General features: G+C 47.1%; 1 protein-coding gene across 4 annotated transcripts in view; it reads left to right on the top strand.

The window, feature by feature from the left end:
* The first annotated feature begins 1,418 nt into the window (after positions 1–1,418).
* LOC140916966 (protein FAM162B-like) overlaps positions 1,419–17,192 on the top strand; it is a 28,599-nt gene continuing 12,825 nt past the window's right edge. The window contains exons 1-4 of one of the 4 annotated variants that reach the window (XM_073358862.1): positions 1,419–1,818; positions 2,246–2,400; positions 3,015–3,113; positions 3,662–3,859. In XM_073358862.1, coding sequence (XP_073214963.1) covers positions 3,838–3,859 — 22 coding nt within the window. In that variant the 5' untranslated portion in view covers positions 1,419–1,818; positions 2,246–2,400; positions 3,015–3,113; positions 3,662–3,837. Of the gene's footprint in view, positions 1,819–2,017; positions 2,461–2,948; positions 3,114–3,661; positions 3,860–17,192 lie in introns of those variants that run through there. The other 3 variants (XM_073358861.1, XM_073358864.1, XM_073358863.1) reach the window with 3 other exon arrangements.

The following is a 17,192-nucleotide window of genomic DNA, read 5'->3' as shown; positions in this document are numbered from 1 at the left end:
AAAGACCCCAAAATTGGGACTGTCCCTATAAAATCCGGACATCTGGTCACCCTAGAATGAACTATTACCTGACAGTTAGCTGGGGGGGGGGGAGAGACTTCAGGAGCAAACTGTATTTACCTGAACACACCTACTCTGCTTAGATATCCAGCAGATAGAGCCCTGTTGCTCAAAGTGATCAACTTTGGCTGGTGTTGGGTTACAAATCACTTTAGTACTGAATGCCAGGGTAGTGGAATGCTGTTATCAATGTTGTTGTCTTTATTGTATGAATAAAGGGGGGCAAAACTGTGCTCAACCTGTCCCAAAATAGGGGGTCACCCTCAGCTGAAAGGACCTAGTTAAACCTAGGTCCCTAGTTACCTAGGGAGGTGGTAGAATCTCCTTCCTTAGAGGTTTTTAAGGTCAGGCTTGACAAAGCCCTGGCTGGGATGATTTAACTGGGAATTGGTCCTGCTTTGAGCAGGGGGTTGGACTAGATGACCTTCTGGGGTCCCTTCCAACCCTGATATTCTATGATTCTATGATTCTATGAAACCAGGGGCTTGAATATCAGAGCCCTGTGACAATAAATAGAGATACGTATCCTAGCCAGATGACATGGACTGTCCCTACTGGTCTGGTTTAACCTGTTCCTCCCAACTGCTCACAGAAAGAACTACACAGGCTTCATTCGGAGCCTCTTTGTTATTTTGAATGCTCAATCAGAGCTGAATTCCGTTGTGGTGGGGCTGTGTTTCTACCCAGCCTGCAAGGAGCTGAAAATGACTAAGAGATGGATTTGTAGTGGTCACAGCAGCAGAAGGTGACTGATGTCTGGTGAACAAGTGGTTGGTGAGGCAGCGAGGAGCAGCGGCTGGCAGCGCGGCCAGGCAGGGAGGAACAGTGGCTGGCAAGATGGCCGGGTGGTGAGGAGCAGCGGCTGGCGGGGCACCCAGCCAAAACAAGCGCTCAGATGGCAAAGCAAGCAAGTGGTCTTCTTCCCCGGGTGGGAGGGGAACTCACACAGATGCGCCTCTGAACCCTGGATCCTCTCTGACCCAGGACAACCCCTGTGAGTTGGGTGTGGAGAGGGAGCAGAGGAGCACAGAAAAGGAATTTTTGGTTGTAGAACTCAAGAACAGGGGGCAGAAGGCTCTGCCCCACGCCCTGGGGGGTGGGTGTCCTGATCACAGTTCTATGATTATGAATCCCGCTTGTGGCATTTTCCCTAATTAATGTTGGGCGACTTCCCTCCTTTCATTAAAAGTTTCTGTTCTACACTCAGACTCTGCGCTTGTGAGTAGGGAAGTACTGCCTCTCAGAGGTTCCCAGGGATGGGGTGTAATTTTTCCAGGTGACTGGACGGGGGCTTGAGCCGGTTCTGTGTTGTGTTGTTGAAAAGGAACCCCTAGATATTGAACCCGCCCTGGTTGCTGCCGGCTCCACCTGGCAGAAGGGTTACATCTGCAAACAGTCTACGTTCTCAACTCACTGTAACGTTTTCACTTGAAAAGCCTATTTTTAGTGAATTGGATGTACCTTTATTTCTCCTTTTTTCGTCCTAGATGTCAAACATTTGCCTTCACTCCCCCTGGTGTTGGAATTCTACCAGGACAGAATCCTGGTCCCTGTCAAGAATGGAGCTAGGAAACAGGGTTGAACTCTGCCCAACTTTAATCATGCAAACAGAGCCCCTGATGACAACAGAACTACTCACATGAAGAAGGTGGCTTGAACTGAACTTCTTGGTTCCCAGCTCTTGTGCTTGGAAGTCAGTCTATGTCCAGGCTGTCTCCACAGTTCCAGCTGCTGAGTTCCACTCTTGCTATCCTGGAGGTTAGGATTTTTTGTCTCCCTTATATTGTCTTTATTTTCTAAATTAATTTACGAGTATAGTTTAGTAGAATAAACCATCATTTCCATCTGGGCTAAACCACCATCTGCTCATTCAGTTTCCCTTTTTTTATTCAACCAAGACCTTTCTAATGTTAAATTCCACTTTGAGAATTCAGACATTTTGGGCTCTGTTTTTCAGCCCTTCCATTGAGAACAATGGGATTTCGCCAGTGGGTCAGTGCAAAGAAGACTGCCATGCCAGAGCCGGTGTGCAAAATGCCACGGAAGCCAGTGAAACTGCCTCCATTTGCACGAGCAGAGAATTTCATGCAGACTATGCATTTGGCAGTGCTACCTCCTGCTAATGCTACTGAAACCTTTGCTGGGCTGTGGAATCCACTAAGTTTTTCCTCTACTCTATTCTTAGGACGGAAGAATCCCATGCACCGCTACAGACTAGGGACCGAATGGCTAGACAGCAGTTCTGCAGAAAAGGACCTAGGGGTTACAGTGAACGAGAAGCTGGATATGAGTCAACAGTGTGCCCTTGTTGCCAAGAAGGCTAAGAGCACTTAGGGCTGTGTAAGTCGGAGCATTGCCAGCAGATCGAGGGACGTGATCGTTCCCCTCTATTCGACATTGGTGAGGCCTCATCTGGAGTACTGTGTCCAGTTTTGGGCCCCACACTACAAGAAGGATGTGGAAAAATTGGAAAGAGTCCAGCAGAGAGCAACAAAAATGATCAGGGGGCTGGAACACATGACTTATGAGGAGAGGCTGAGGGAACTGGGATTGTTTAGTCTGCGGAAGAGAAGAATGAGGGGGGATTTGATAGCTGCTTTCAACTACCTGAAAGGGGGTTCCAAAGAGGATGGATCTAGATGGTTCTCAGTGGTAGCAGATGACAGAACGAGGAGCAATGGTCTCAAGTTGTCGAGGGAGAGGTTTAGGTTGGATATTAGGAAAAACTTTTTCACTAGGAGGGTGGTGAAACACTGGAATGCGTTACCTAGGGAGGTGGGGGAATCTCCTTCCTTAGAGGTTTTAAAGGCCTGGCTTGACAAAACCCTGGCTGGGATGATTTAGTTGGGGATTGGTCCTGCTTTGAGCAGGGGGTTGGACTAGATGACCTTCTGGGGTCCCTTCCAACCCTGACATTCTATGATTCTAGGGTTTCTCATTTCATTCTAATCCAGTGGGGAAATACGGTGTGAACTTTCTGAGGGATTCCTGGGAATCTGTCACCGGAGAATATCCTGCATGAGCAAATGCTTTGGAGAAGGAAAAAGATAAGGGTGAGTGGATCAGTAGAGTAAAGCCTTAAGCACTCTTTGTATTTTTTCAGTGCACACCAGTGCAGCTGAAAGGGGCCTGACATTCTGCAACTTCTGCAAACATTCTGGGGGCTAATTAAGTGATGTTGGGGATTGTACACTGCTGTCTTCAGTGAAAATGAGAATGGGAACAGTATAGGGGTAAGCCCTGGAGCCAGAAGCTCTAGAGGGACGGGAGCAGAGAGGTCCTGTCCATCTGTTGCTGAACAGGGGTAAGGATGGCCACAGAGCTGGTTCATCTGCATAAGCTATTTACCCAGAACTCCAGAGGAACAGAAGCTCTCGAGGGAAAGGTGTGCTCTGCCTCCATCTATTGGTGAAAAGGGAGAAGTACAGCTACAGAGAGAGCTTCATTTGCATAAGCCTCCCACCCAGAATTCCTCCATTGATGCTTTGGGAGTCACCATAACTGTGCACAAAACTCAGAATTGGTTAGAAAAAAGAGCTCCTAGCTTGTGGCAAAGATTTTGTACAAGGGTCCTATATGGTACTGGTTTCCATTTAACAAGGGCCCTGCATCACGGGGAAGACTCTTTGATGGGAGACAACACCAGAGTCCTTTCTAGCCAGCATCCAAATAAAGCTTCAACCATATAGCTGCAAAAGGTGGTGAAGCCTCAGGCCAGGACCAAGCTGCACTATCTACGAAACTGGAGATAGGCCTGCCTGAGTGATCTCAGGGCCTATGCTATCATTGACACCTAACCGTGAGTGGAGTTAAGGGGAAGGGGCTGGGAACGGGGAAGGGGAAATGACACTGTAAAGGGCATTTTGTTTCTTGGATGGTTAAACTGGTGGATGGGGAACAGAGTTAACCAATAACTGTACAAGTTACCATGGAGGAGTGATTTACTTGTCATTCTCTTGGACTGTTGCTGTGTTTTCCCAAGCTGATATTGAGTAACCATTCCTCCAGTGAAGTTAGCTGTGTTTTGTACAATGATTGAGAGTGGGGAAGTATTGTCTCTACAGGGTGCGTAGGGAAGGTATTTAGTCATCCTAGAAATGCTGAGTGGGGCTCAGGCTAGAGGTGTTTGTGGTTTGAAGAGGGTCCCCCTCAATATTTGAAACTGCTTCTTATTGCTACTGCCGACACCTGGCAGAAGGGCTATATAGAAAATATGACAGGGAGTGTATCTATTATATTTTGGATATTTATACAGATGTAATCTTACCAGATGCTCTGGACTCCCCAAAAAAGTATGAAATCATCCCCCTCCTTGTGGTTTCGTCACTACACAACTTTAAAACAGGAAGGTGAAGTGCCCTGATAGCAACTTACCCCCATGTCTACTACCTGTTGGTGAATGGGGATTCTGTAAGGGTAACTACTGTATCTGTAAGATACTTCTATAATTTCACTGTATTTCTCTAGTAACAGAAGATAATATTGGTTCGGCTTTTTTCACTGCTGTTTCACTTTGTACGGGAAGCTACACCACCCACAAAATCTGCTCCCTGCTTGGTATGCTACAGTATTGAAATAGATAGTCCCTCTTTGTTTCTTTGGGCTAAGACTCATTAGTTTGAGTTTATCAGCTCTTCCCAGAGAAATGGTGAATAATGAGCCTTGGTTCAGGTAATGAAACGATCTCCCTCTTACATCTGATTACATTGTTCTTTATTATTTTTCTCAGCTCCTAATTTAGCTTCCCTTGGAAACTTGTTTTATGAACAGTGATGACAATGCAGATGCAAAGAAAAGTTAAAGCCCTCCTCAGCAATACTTCAGGAGGCTGGCAAAGCATGGGGACTGCCCAGGGGGGTTGTAATGTGTGCTCTCTTAGCAGACATAGCTGGGGAAATCCCCTCACCTACTCCAAGGCACACTGCATTGCTTTGGGGTGGATGAACAGAGGCAGATGGGTCCGGTCCAGCAAGTTGAGTCTTTTACTTTCCGGCAGACAGGCCAAGCTTTTCCTTAGATAAACCAGCCTTTGCGGTGGCTTCATATGTGTGTTTATGTGACTTGGGCAGCCCAGGGACACGTTTTGCTAGACTGGACTTATTGTTATTGTCAGAGGAGTAAATGTTGGTTTACGTAGGTACTCGGGAGGTAATGCCCTGGGCTAACCACTGCCCTGTGCCTGATCACCTTTAACCAGGTGTGGCCAAGACTTGATGCTTCAGTCAAACACAACCTCCCTGCCTCACACGTTATTACGATCATTATTTATTTATATCACTGCAGCATCTAGGGGCCCCAGTCACGGACCAGGACCCCCCTGTGTTACGTGCTGTATAAACACAGTACAAAGGCTCTTCCCCTAAAAGCTTACCATCCAAGCAGACAAGAGACAGCTGATAGGTACAGACAGATGGGAAATTACAAACAAACGTGACATAATGGGCAGTGCAGCAAACCCAGCCTATACACCGTAATACACCCTGTCACCTATGTGTAAGCGGGGGAATAGTCCCGCTCTTGTGGGGAACTTTCCTGGCTTCTGCACTACCCCGCTGAAGTGGCCTAGCAAAAGGATCTGAGTCCTCGCTCCCACTTCCTTTACCCAGTGGCCTCCCTGCCCTTGAGGACTCCCCTTCCTCTCTCCTGTCTGGCAGAGTCCTCGTAACCCCAACAAGGCTGGGCCCAGGATTCCTGGGGGTCTCGACCCCCAACCCTGCTGCAGTCACCTAGGACAGGGGCTAGGGTGTCCCCACTCTGGGGTACTCTCTCTGCACTGGGCACTTCTCTGACCCACTGACCATTACAAACAAGTTAAAGCAAATGCAAGTTATTTAATCAACAATTAATTTTAAAAAGAATAAGGGAAAATGGGAAAGATTAAAGGAAACACATCAGCCCGCTCTGTGGCAGGGAACATCACAAACAGCATCTCTGGAACGTCAGGGCAGTTCACAGCCTGCTCCTTGTAAGTCCCAGGCCCCTGCTCCGGCCCTGGCCGTGCTGCAGGGATGCTGGGGGTTGGACACTCGCTCTGGTGGTGGCCACACGCTCTCAGGCTCTAAGTGGCAGGACCCTTCTGCCCAGTGTCGCCCCCGCCCTGTCGGGGTTACGATCCAAGCCTGGCCTGCAGAGCCTCTTGGCTGAGGCGTCTCCCTGTGCTGGGCACGCTGCCCAGGGTCCCCCTCGGTCTCCCCAGCTGTTCACCGCACCCAGCTCCGGACTGCTCCAGCCCCAGCCTCACCACTCGGTCTCTGCTCGGCTGCTGCTGCTCTGGCCCCTCTGGCTCTGGATGCTGCAGCTCGGCTCCCAGGACAGGTCTGCTCTGCAGGCTGCTTCTGTGACTCTGCTCCCAGCACTGACCTGCTTCCTGGGCTGCTTCTCTGGCCCCTCTGGCTCAGGTCGCTGCAGCTCTGCTACCAGGACAGGGTCTGCTCTCTCTGGGCTGCTTTTCTGGCCCCTCTGGCTCTGGCCCAGCTCTGCTCCGCAGCTCAGCTCGGGCCCCTGCTTCCTCCTTTGCTCAGCCCCACTCTGTCTGACCCAGGCCAATCCAGCTCACAGGGAGGACAGGACCTCCCTGGCCTCCTGACTCCCTGGTTAGCCTGCCCGCCCTGTCATTCAGGCTGACCTGGAGCATTGGCCTCTCCCCATTGTTCCTGGGGACTGTCAGTCTCAGGGTCCTGATTCCCCATCACCCTTCCCCCTTTTAGTACTGGGAGTTAGCAACTAAAACGCCCCCCCTGAATGTTAGTAAGGGGGCAACAGTCCCCTTACACATGCAATGATATACACAGTAGAAAACCATCCCTCCTCTGTTCCTCTCCGCACTCTTGTTTGATGCAGTGAGTGTAGCTTGGCAGCTGTATTTGTCTGATAGTCCTTTTGATCACATAAAGGCTTAATTGGGAAAGTAAACATGTTGTTCTCCAAATGCATCTTACCCACCTAACTGATTGCAACTGCTTGGAAGACATCTTTATGGTCTGTTTGATAGGGCTGCCCAAATATTTATCAAATTTGAAAATGTGTGGGACTCTGTTGGAGTTTTTGGGACAACTTCATCCCTGGTGTAATAATTAATTTCGCCAAGGAATTAATTTAGACCCTTATGTTGTACTGATTACATATATATTTGGGCATTCATTAAAAATGAGATGTTGAAACAATTGTACAGGGTCTGTTATAACAATCCCTCTAGGATATGCAATTTATTGAACTGATTGATAGTACGTAATTGTGCACGGGCTTAAAACCCTTAGACATTTTTATATTAGTAGAAGCTTAGCGCATATGAGTAGAAAACTGTATTTCTCCACAAAATAGTTCAAACTTTTTAAATTAGGTTCCCCCCCCTCCCCATCATACTATGAATCTATGAATAAAGGTGTCCCTATAAAATCAGGACATCTGATCACCCTAAATGCAAAGACTAGAACAGCCTGGTTGTCTGCTAGGATTTTTTGGAGGAGGACTTAGAAAAATGGCATTGTTTTCACAAACAGGTGTGTTTTGAAATTTTTCAGCCCATTAGTCAATAGTTTTCATAGATTCATAGATATTAAGGTCAGAAGGGTGTGAAGGAGTGAAGTTTTGAAACAGCCTTCCAAGGGAAGCAGTGGGGGCAAAAGACCTATGTGGCTTTAAGATTAAACTCGATAAGTTTATGGAGGAGATGGTATGATGGGATAATATGATTCTGGCAATTAATTGATCTTTAACTATTCATGGTAAATAGGCCCAATGGCCTGTGATGGGATGTTAGATGGGGTGGGATCTGAGTTACTACAGAGAATTCTTTCCTGGGTGTCTGGCTGGTGAGTCTTGCCCACAAGCTCAGGGTTCAGCTGATCACCATATTTGGGGTCAGGAAGGAATTTTCCTCCAGGGCAGATTGGAAGAGGCCCTGGAGGTTTTTTCGCCTTCCTCTGTAGCATGGGGCACGGGTCACTTGCTGGAGGATTCTCTGCTCCTTGAAGTCTTTATACCACGATTTGAGGACTTCAATAGCTCAGACATAGGTGAGAGGTTTAACGCAGGAGTGGGTGGGTGGGATTCTGTGGACTGCGTTGTGCAGGGGGTCGAACTAGATGATCATAATGGTCCCTTCTGACCTTAATATCTATGAATCTATGAAAACTATTGACTAATGGGCTGAAAAATTTCAAAACACACCTGTTTGTGAAAGCAATGCCATTTTTCTAAGTCCTCCTCCAAAAAATCCTAGCAGACAACCAGGCTATTCTGGTCTTTGCATTTAGGGTGACCAGATGTCCTGATTTTATAAGGACAGTCCTGATATTCGGGGCTTTTTCTTATATAGTCACCTATTACCCCTCACCCTCTGTCCTGATTTTTCACACTTGCTGTCTGATCACCCTAATTGCATTCCTCAAACTGTGCTGGGGAAACAGGCATACAATAGGTTTAAATTACACTGTTCTATGATCTGAGAGTTGAAAAACATCTAAATTATTCAACTCAGAATCTATTTGATGGCTGTAGTGGTAGAAATGCCTTTGTTTTACCTACCAATTCTTGCACACTTATGCTACATAAGCTATATAGACCACTTTGCATTAGCTGAGAAATCAGTTACTGCTTGCAAAGCTAGTCAATGTGTAAATTTCATTAGCTGTAAGAACTGCAGCGGTAAGCGCAACACCCCAGATTCTTTGCTGGGAGTCCATACTTCCCAGGAGCCTTACTGCTTCCATATGGCTGCTCGTTGGCGTCTATGTAATGAGACAAGCTTTAGGCAATCGCAGTGCATTTCAGTCCAGATGGCATGCACTGCCAAATGCATGCTGGTTGCTTGCCACAGTTGCATGCTCTGGAGAGAGCATCATGTTTCATTCTTACTGCATAGTACTCATGAACTCTGGGAAAAGGTCATATCCTGGTGGCTGGCAGAGAAAGGAGAAGTGATGACTAACAGAGCTCTGTGTAATTTGAAAGCTTGTCCCTCTCACCAACAGAAGTTGGTCCCATAAAAGATATTCCCCCATCCCCCATCTTGTTTTGTGGTTGTGATTTTTGTTCCCAGCGATACCAGTGATTAAAACCCCAAACATTCTGTATCCAGGGCGTGTGAAATGGTGAGCTAGGGAACAGTCCTCCCCCTCCCACGTCAAGATTTCAGGTTTGTTCACAGATGTTCGTAACCCTGGACCAAGTTCAACGGGAGTTTTGCTCAACTGACTCTGTGGCCCCATTAGAAAAAGTCATATCTGGATTTCTGTGACCCTCTATACTCCAGTATATCACAGCTGACTGATGCCTACCTATTCCTAATACTTACTGAGTAAATTGGAGCCATGATATAAATCCTTGGTTTAACTCTGAGCAGGGGTCCTGGGGGTGCAGAAGCGCCCCCTGCTTGAGGTGGTTTCCATCATACCCAGGGTTTACAGATTTGTTTAATGGCTCTCAGCACCCCCACTGTACACATTGCTCCAATGCTGTGGACTCTGAGTAGAACTCTTGTGTGTTTTATATTGAAAATTATAGCTAAAGTAAAGTTCAATGCCCAGGGAGTCTTTCCTTTGACCTCAATGGGTGTTGGATCCAGTCCTATGTACAGAACTGATGGGACATAATACACCAGTTATGATCCGCGGTCCTGAAATCCTTATTCCTATGATCGAGCTGTTCTCCACAAGTAGCCCCATTAAAGTCAGGGGAATGACTCATGTGAGTAAAAGTTACAGGACGAGCCCCTGGAGTTATTAAAACATTGTGTTGTTAATCATGAATGGCAAAACATGACTAGTAATTTTGGTGTAACTCCAGGCAGAAATAAAGGTGTCCAATGATAATGAACAGGCAATCTTGTTAGGTAAAGATAATTTGCAGATTGCAGTGTCAGGCACCTCTGCTCAGGCAAGATGTAATCTGTTGTAATTGAACAAAATGCTTAAATACAATAAAGCGGATGCCAGGCCAAATCGTGGTCCTGGTAAAGTCAATGGCAACACTCCCATTGAATTCAGTGAGGCCTGGCCTAGGCCTATGAATCACATTCAGCTGGTATATTTGTTTTATAAGAATAGCAGGAGAAAATAAACTGTTTAGATTGATTTTATTGATAAGAAGCTTTCATTGTCATTGTGGGCAGTTGGAGACCACATTAGACTGAGCAGACATCTCCAGTGAGTGCCTAACCACTCAGCTATTGGCTATTCCAGTGTGGGTGTCTCCCCCTGACCAGGAATTACATCCTAGCCCCAAGAGAGCTTCCTACCTGAAGTTTTGTCAAGACTGGTATGTTCCTGCACAAAGTTTCAGTTTTTGACAAATCAGCATTTTCCAACATTAAGCTGTTGTGTCAGTAAATTCCTGACCAGCCCTGCTCAGCACTTCTTCAGCAGCAAGTAGATTCTGCTACTTCTAAACAAGACTAGACAAGTTTGTCTTCAGTTAAATGTTCTCCATACTGAGGTTGATGGGTCCCGCTAGATGCTCACCTGGTGTAAATTTTTCAAATTGCAATTAACTATAGAGCTGGGAGAAATTTGTTAATTTTTAAAAGTTGACAAAACTTTAAAGTTTGAAATGCCAAAAGCGGGATGCCTTCCCTTCCCCCCACAAAAGAACTTTCCTCGTGTAGTTTTGAGCAGCTGTATTATGCTTAGCGGCTGCCTCTGAAAATAGCGGAATTGCACTTGACTATCCTTAAGAAAATATACATCTAATGGCTTCATGTTGGTGGCAGTTTTCCAAGCTTCTGCATAAACCATCCAAGTTTAGTTTTGCTCCAAGGTGCTGCAGTTGCAACGTGATGACAGTCAATGATCTCTGACCTTGCCCTGTAGATGGTGGCAAATAGCCAGTGAGCTTTTGATTTCTCATGGATTTGCAGTTGTAGATCCTTAGGCTAAATACCTTCCAAGTCACCAGGAGAACACAAGACCCCATGAAATATGAAGCTGCATCCTCTCTGAAGCCAAGATGGCAGGGAGCGGGCACCTAGACTGAGATGGAGTGAGGTTTTGAGTGAACACCCAGGGTGTGACAGAGTGGGATACGTCTGATCAAATTATTAACACAATCTTGTGATGGGGCTTATGGATTGTTTTTCTTACTCCCACAGTATATAAAGCAGTTTGGGTTCAGGATTCTGTTACTGGGGACTTGGTTTTACTTGTGCGACTCTCAGAATTTTCTAATATTTAATTACATTTAAATTTAAACCAAGAGAAACACAGAAAAGAGGGAGGAGGGGAAGGGAAAGAAAACAGAGCTCTGTTTGATGCTTGCAGGCCAGTGGCAGAACAGTGGCTGAGCCTGGAGCCCAGCTGTATGCTCCTGCTTCTGACGCTGCACCCACCTCTGTGTGCCATCTGAGCACTGGGGGCTATGCTGTTTGAGCTCTGCCCCTGACTTCAGTGAGGTGAGACTGGGCCCAAAGTGGTGTGCAAGCCTAGGTGTCGGCCATGCAATGCTTTCCAGGAGCATCTGTAGGTTTGTTGTGTTGTTGTGTGATAGTAAACACCCCATCCTCTGTAGCTTTATGATTAATTTGGGGTGCAAAATGCATTTGTCACTAATAACAAATTCATTCTTTGGTGGTGAGTTAGAGCCGAATTATAAAGATGATTGGTGAGACTCACAGAGACTTCGAATTTTATTAGTAGCACGATCAATATAAGTGAAATCACAGAACTAGAAAAACCAGATAAGGTGACAGCATCACATGTACTCCCAAACCTGTGGGCCTGGGGGTTCCCCTTAAGGTGAGATTAAGTGTTAAGGTTGTCACCATCCTGCTATCTCAAGGTCCCACAGATGGTCGGGTTTGATTCCCTTTTTATGCACCAATTCCTTACACCTACCTATTGCTGGGACCCTATGTGGTTAAGTTTTGGCATCTTGTCCATATTTGTCATTCCTGCTACCCATGTGGGTGGGTCTAACAATTGTCATAAGCAGCGGTGCAGTTCAAAGGTTCTCTATGCAATAAGTCTGGCTAAATAAAGCCTTTACAGCCTAGACAGTTTATCACAAGGTCTATATTGCTAAATCCTCTCACCCAAGGTTACTCACCAATGCCAGCTTTTAGTAGGCTTCTTGGGGCCTTGTGCTAACTGTTGCTACCACTAGGCCTCCAGCTAAATACTAGACGTCAGACAGCAAAGCCCACTTTAAAATGTTCTGTAAGGCTCTTTGCATTCGAAAGTATGATACCTGTAGGTTCATTCATAGACACTGACTCCGTGGGTGCTCCGGGGCTGGGGCATCCATGGGGGAAAATTGCTCCCCGCCCTGCCCCCCCCAGCTCACCTCCATCTCCTCCCCTGAGCACGCTGCTGCGTCCTGCTTCTCCCCCTAGCTCCCAGCACTTGCGCCGCAAAACAGCTGTTTCATACGGCAAGCCTGGGAGGGTGGGGGAGGAGGGGGAGCGCGGCGCGCTCAGGGGAGGAGGTGGGGCCAGGGCGGGGATTTGGGGAAGGGGTCCAATAGGAGCAGGGAGGGGCGGAGCTGGGGCAGGGACTTTAGGGAAAGGGTTGGAATGGGGGCAGGACAGGAGCGGGGCAGGGGTGGAGTTTGGGCGGGGCCAGGGGCAGGGGGGCGCGAGCACCCACCGGGCACAGAGAAAAGATGGCACCTGTGGGTTCATTTGCACTATTTAACAAGCGCCTTAACTGCAGCTAAAGACCTAAATAATTATTGACCTGATCACCACTCCTGGGTCCATGTTGTTCAGACCGATAGGTCAAATGTTCAGCAGGGAGGAAGCGCCTGGCACTGTGAGTAGAGTGCCCCTTTCCCAGAAGTTCTTAATTACTGAGCTGGGAAGCGAAGGCCCTGCTATGTCAGTGGTGGTCTGACCCGCATCACTGTCGTGAGTGAGCACCTGGCAAACATTAATGACAGTGTCCTCACACTACTCTGCCTGTTTTAAAGATGGGGAACTGAGGCTCCCAGAAACAGCTGGCCTAAGGTCCCACAGGGAGGCAGGGCCAGAGCTGGGACTTGAACCTACGCTTCTCATGTCCTACACCGCTGCCTTAGCCAGAAGATTGTCATTTCTGTGGAATGCTGCGGCTAGGGTGACCAGGCAGTCCCGATTTTTGGGTCTTTTTCTTATATAGGCTCCTGTTATCCCCCACCCCCTGTACTAATTTTTCACGCTTGCTGTCTGGTCACCCTAGCTACGGCAGCCCTCAGGGGCAAGCTGTAGGTCAGTTTCCAGTCGGCTTTAATATTTATTTAAAAGAATACTCTTTGGTCTAAAAGAAACTGTGTATTGGGGGGAGGGGGGAAGAGATATGTATTTGTAAAAAGTTCTATTGTTAAACCAATACTAACTCAGGGAAAAAGACGTGTTGTTCAGGTTATTCCCTTGGAAAAGTGCTTCTTCCCCAGTGGCCTTTCACACAGGTGCTTGGTACAAGAGGTGTGGTTCACTGTGCAAGCTGTAAAAAGCGTCTGACTGAAAACAAGGCACTTGCCAGAACAATCTACAGCCTTCTGTAATGACTCAGCCACATAACACTGCAACTCCAGGTAATTACCTGCTCTGTTCATTCCCTCCGGGGCACCTGGCACGGGCCGCTGTCGGAAGACAGGATACTGGGCTAGATGGACCCTTGGTCTGACTCACTATGGCTGTTCTTATGTAATGCACTGGGTTAGTGGATGTCCAAGGTATTTCTCCAAGCTCTGCCACGTACAGGGCCAATTCCTGCAGAATTTACGGAATCCCCACCTAGCAAACTCCCATTGTGCTCATTGGGATCTTTGAGCAAGGAGAACGGGATTAGCCCCATAGCCTTAGTGGGAGGAGAGTGATGTGATGGTGGGGGAGACAGTGTGAGGAGAGGTTTCAGAGTAGCAGCCGTGTTAGTCTGTATTCGCAAAAAGAAAAGGAGTACTTGTGGCACCTTAGAGACTAACCAATTTATTTGAGCATAAGCTTTCGCTGTAGCTCACGAAAGCTTTTGCTCAAATAAATTGATTAGTCTCTAAGATGCCACAAGTATTCCTTTTCTTAGTGTGAGGAGAGGGGACCAACAAGGTGTTGCAGGGTGTGGGGAAGTTGTGTGCAGAGAAGTGTGCTGAGAGGAATGAAAAGGGCATGCTGGGAAAGGAGAGAGACGCCCATGGGGAATGAATGACATGGAGGTGGGACGAGGGTGAGGAAGTGGGAGAAAAGGGGTCTCTGTTTTGGCTGTCCTCCGTTGACAACCCTTTGGGACTATTGCAAGTTCCACGGGAGCAGAACATTGCAGCAAAAGTTCCGGGCCAGATTCTCTCTTCAGTGGCATTCCCCCAGAGCGGCACCAGCATAACAAAGAATGGACCCTGCTCCTCAGTGTGCCGGGTGACTGCGGTCAAATTGGTAGTTGCTCACTTCTTGGTGTGAAGGGAAACTGGAGCTGTGCTTTCTAGTCAGCTGACTGAAGAGACAATCTATCCCAGTGAGCATGGTGACATGAGGTGGAGGGGAAAGCCCAGGCCTGGCAAGGTATCACTGCCCTGGGACTCAGCTTTTGGCTGGGCTTGGGCAAGAGGGTCAGGGCAGCTGACACAGAATCATAGAAATATAGGCCTGGAGGGGACCTTGAGAAGTTATCAAGTCCAGAACCAAGTTAACCTGTGAAAATTGCTATGAGAAGTCTCTGCCAAAGTAAAAATGCCTACTCTAGCTGTTAAATGAGGTTTCTCCATGCCTTCCCTATCTGCACAGAGTTGGCTGTTGGCTTCCAGCTTCTCGTTGCCAATTTGACCCTTAAGGAAGGTAGCTGTGCTGAGGAGTGAGTTCATGCCAAGTAAATGCTCAGCAGCATTTGCAGTAGAGAAGGACATTAAAGTGCCTCACCAGATTTTGCAGCAAATAAATACTGATAATCAGTGGCCAAAATCTTGCTGTAAAATGGTCCATTGCAAGTTTCTGGTTTCTGCAGAAGCCAAAGGGGGAATTAGCCGCAAGGTAGAAGGCTGCACCCAGCTTTAGACACCATTTTGAACCCAGGTTGTGTGTGTGAGGGGAAGACAACTATGCAAGGTGAATGTCACACTAGCCTGGCCCCTTCCTCACACACAGCCCCCAGCCCAGTGGGATACAGAAGAAGGAGCTACAGAGGGCTGGGAATGTGGGTGGGGAGGGGAAGGGCAGAAGTCAGTCTCGCTCTCAGTCTTACTGACAGGTTTCAGAGTAGCAGCCATGTTAGTCTGTATTTGCAAAAAGAAAAGGAGTACTTGTGGCACCTTAGAGACTAACAAATTTATTTGAGCATAAGCTTTCGTGCATTCGGATGCATTCAGTGGAAAATACAGTGGGGAGATTTATATACACAGAGAACATGAAACAATGGGTGTTACCATACACACTGTAAGGAGAGTGATCACTTACGATGAGCTATTACAAGCAGGAGAAGGGGGGGGGCGGGAATAAACATGGGGAAATAGTTTTACTTTGTGTAATGACCCATCCACTCCCAGTCTCTATTCAAGCCTAAGTTAATTGTAGACAGTTTGCAAATTAATTCCAATCAGCAGTCTCTCGTTGGAGTCTGTTTTTGAAGTTTTTTTGTTGAAGAATTGCCACTTTCAGGTCTGTAATCGAGTGACCAGAGAGATTGAAGTGTTCTCCGACTGGTTTTTGAATGTTACAATTCTTGACGTCTGATTTGTGTCCATTTATTCTTTTACGTAGAGACTGTCCAGTTTGACAGTCTTAGTTATTACTTAAGCAAACTCTCACTGAAGTCGATGGGAGTACTGCCTGACTGTTGCTTAAAAACTGAATACAGGCCTCATTGTTTGGCCTTTAAAACACAGGGCTTAAGGAGTACGTAGAGCTTTGTATGTTCCCACCTAGACTGAAGTAAAATTCACCCCTGCACAATCGGTACAAGAGACACCACTAAATTTCAGGGACAAGTAAATGCCTTTGTGGTTTCCAGGGAATATGTCTGTTTTTTGCGCATCCTGAAGTGCTGTTTCTGACCCCACAGACACGATTCTTATCACCGTGAGTGGCTGTTCCTTAACAATTGACAACCCTTTGGCGGAGAAACACAGGGGGCCTGCAAAAGCTGCTGGTTTCTCTGTGTTTGAGAGAGACGACATGAAGAAAAAAAAAGATAATTTCTCCTTTTTAAATTCAGACCACAACACGGGGTAAAAGCAGACATTTGAGCAATGAGCTGTTCTGGGAACTCCATTTAAAGTGAAACTTGCCCCGGGACCCAGATTATTCATTGAGGTGGGGCTCTGCTTTTGTGCAGGGCCTGGGATGTGTTAAACACAAGAAGCACTGATCTGAGTGCCAACAAGCATTTTAAGCCTGGATTCAGCAAGGTGCATACTTCAAGTGACACACATTCTTAGGTCCCTTGCTGAACCGGGGCCCCGAATGGCACCTAGAAGGCTGAGGACCCCAGGTTTCCCCCACAGGAGGGGCTGAGGGGAGAAGGAATTAGAATGCAAGATGCTCTAAGCGTGGCAAATGGAGACCTGTTCCTGCTCCCCACATCCCAAGCCCCCGACTCTGCAGAGTGAGTTCTGAAGGGCAATCCCACGCTGGGACCTCAGTTTTCTGTACAGGAGTTAGTGTCCATAAGTGCTGGGAAGGCCCAGAGACTCTCCTGGACATTTCTGCTGTGCAGCCACAAGGTAAGGGAAGGGGGATGATGGCACAGCAGCATGGCTCCTAAAGGAAATGAGGAACTCGGAGCAGCAAGCAGAGTTATGCGCACCAAAGCCTGCATGTAAAACTTGTCTCTCTTAAACCAACCCCCTCCCCCACTTCTCCTCTGCCCATCTTCCCTCAGTTGTCTCGCTCCATTGATATTCCCAGCCGGCCCGTCAGGTTTCTGCTGTGCCTATTCGATCATAATCACGTTCACTGAGTAACGTTGGCTTGCAGGTCTAACTTGCAGCAGAGTTTGCAGCTGGAAGCTCAAACTCCCATTTAGTTGCTGTATGGCTTTGTAATCTGGAAATGGATTTAATTTGCTTTACTGAATTACAAGCAAATTAAGCTAAATACATTGTGTTTTGTCTGGGTGCATTGTCTGTTTTTCATCAAGGAGAAAAGCAGTAAATTGTCATCAGCACAAGTTTTTTCCTTCAATGTCAATAAATTCATGTTTTCTAAAACATAAAACATCTCTATAAACAGAGGAGTA

Source organism: Lepidochelys kempii, chromosome 9 (genome assembly GCF_965140265.1).
Source record: "Lepidochelys kempii isolate rLepKem1 chromosome 9, rLepKem1.hap2, whole genome shotgun sequence".
Taxonomy (NCBI): domain Eukaryota; kingdom Metazoa; phylum Chordata; order Testudines; family Cheloniidae; genus Lepidochelys; species Lepidochelys kempii.
Note: the sequence above shows the minus strand (reverse complement) of the source record. Positions and strands in the feature narration are given on the sequence as shown.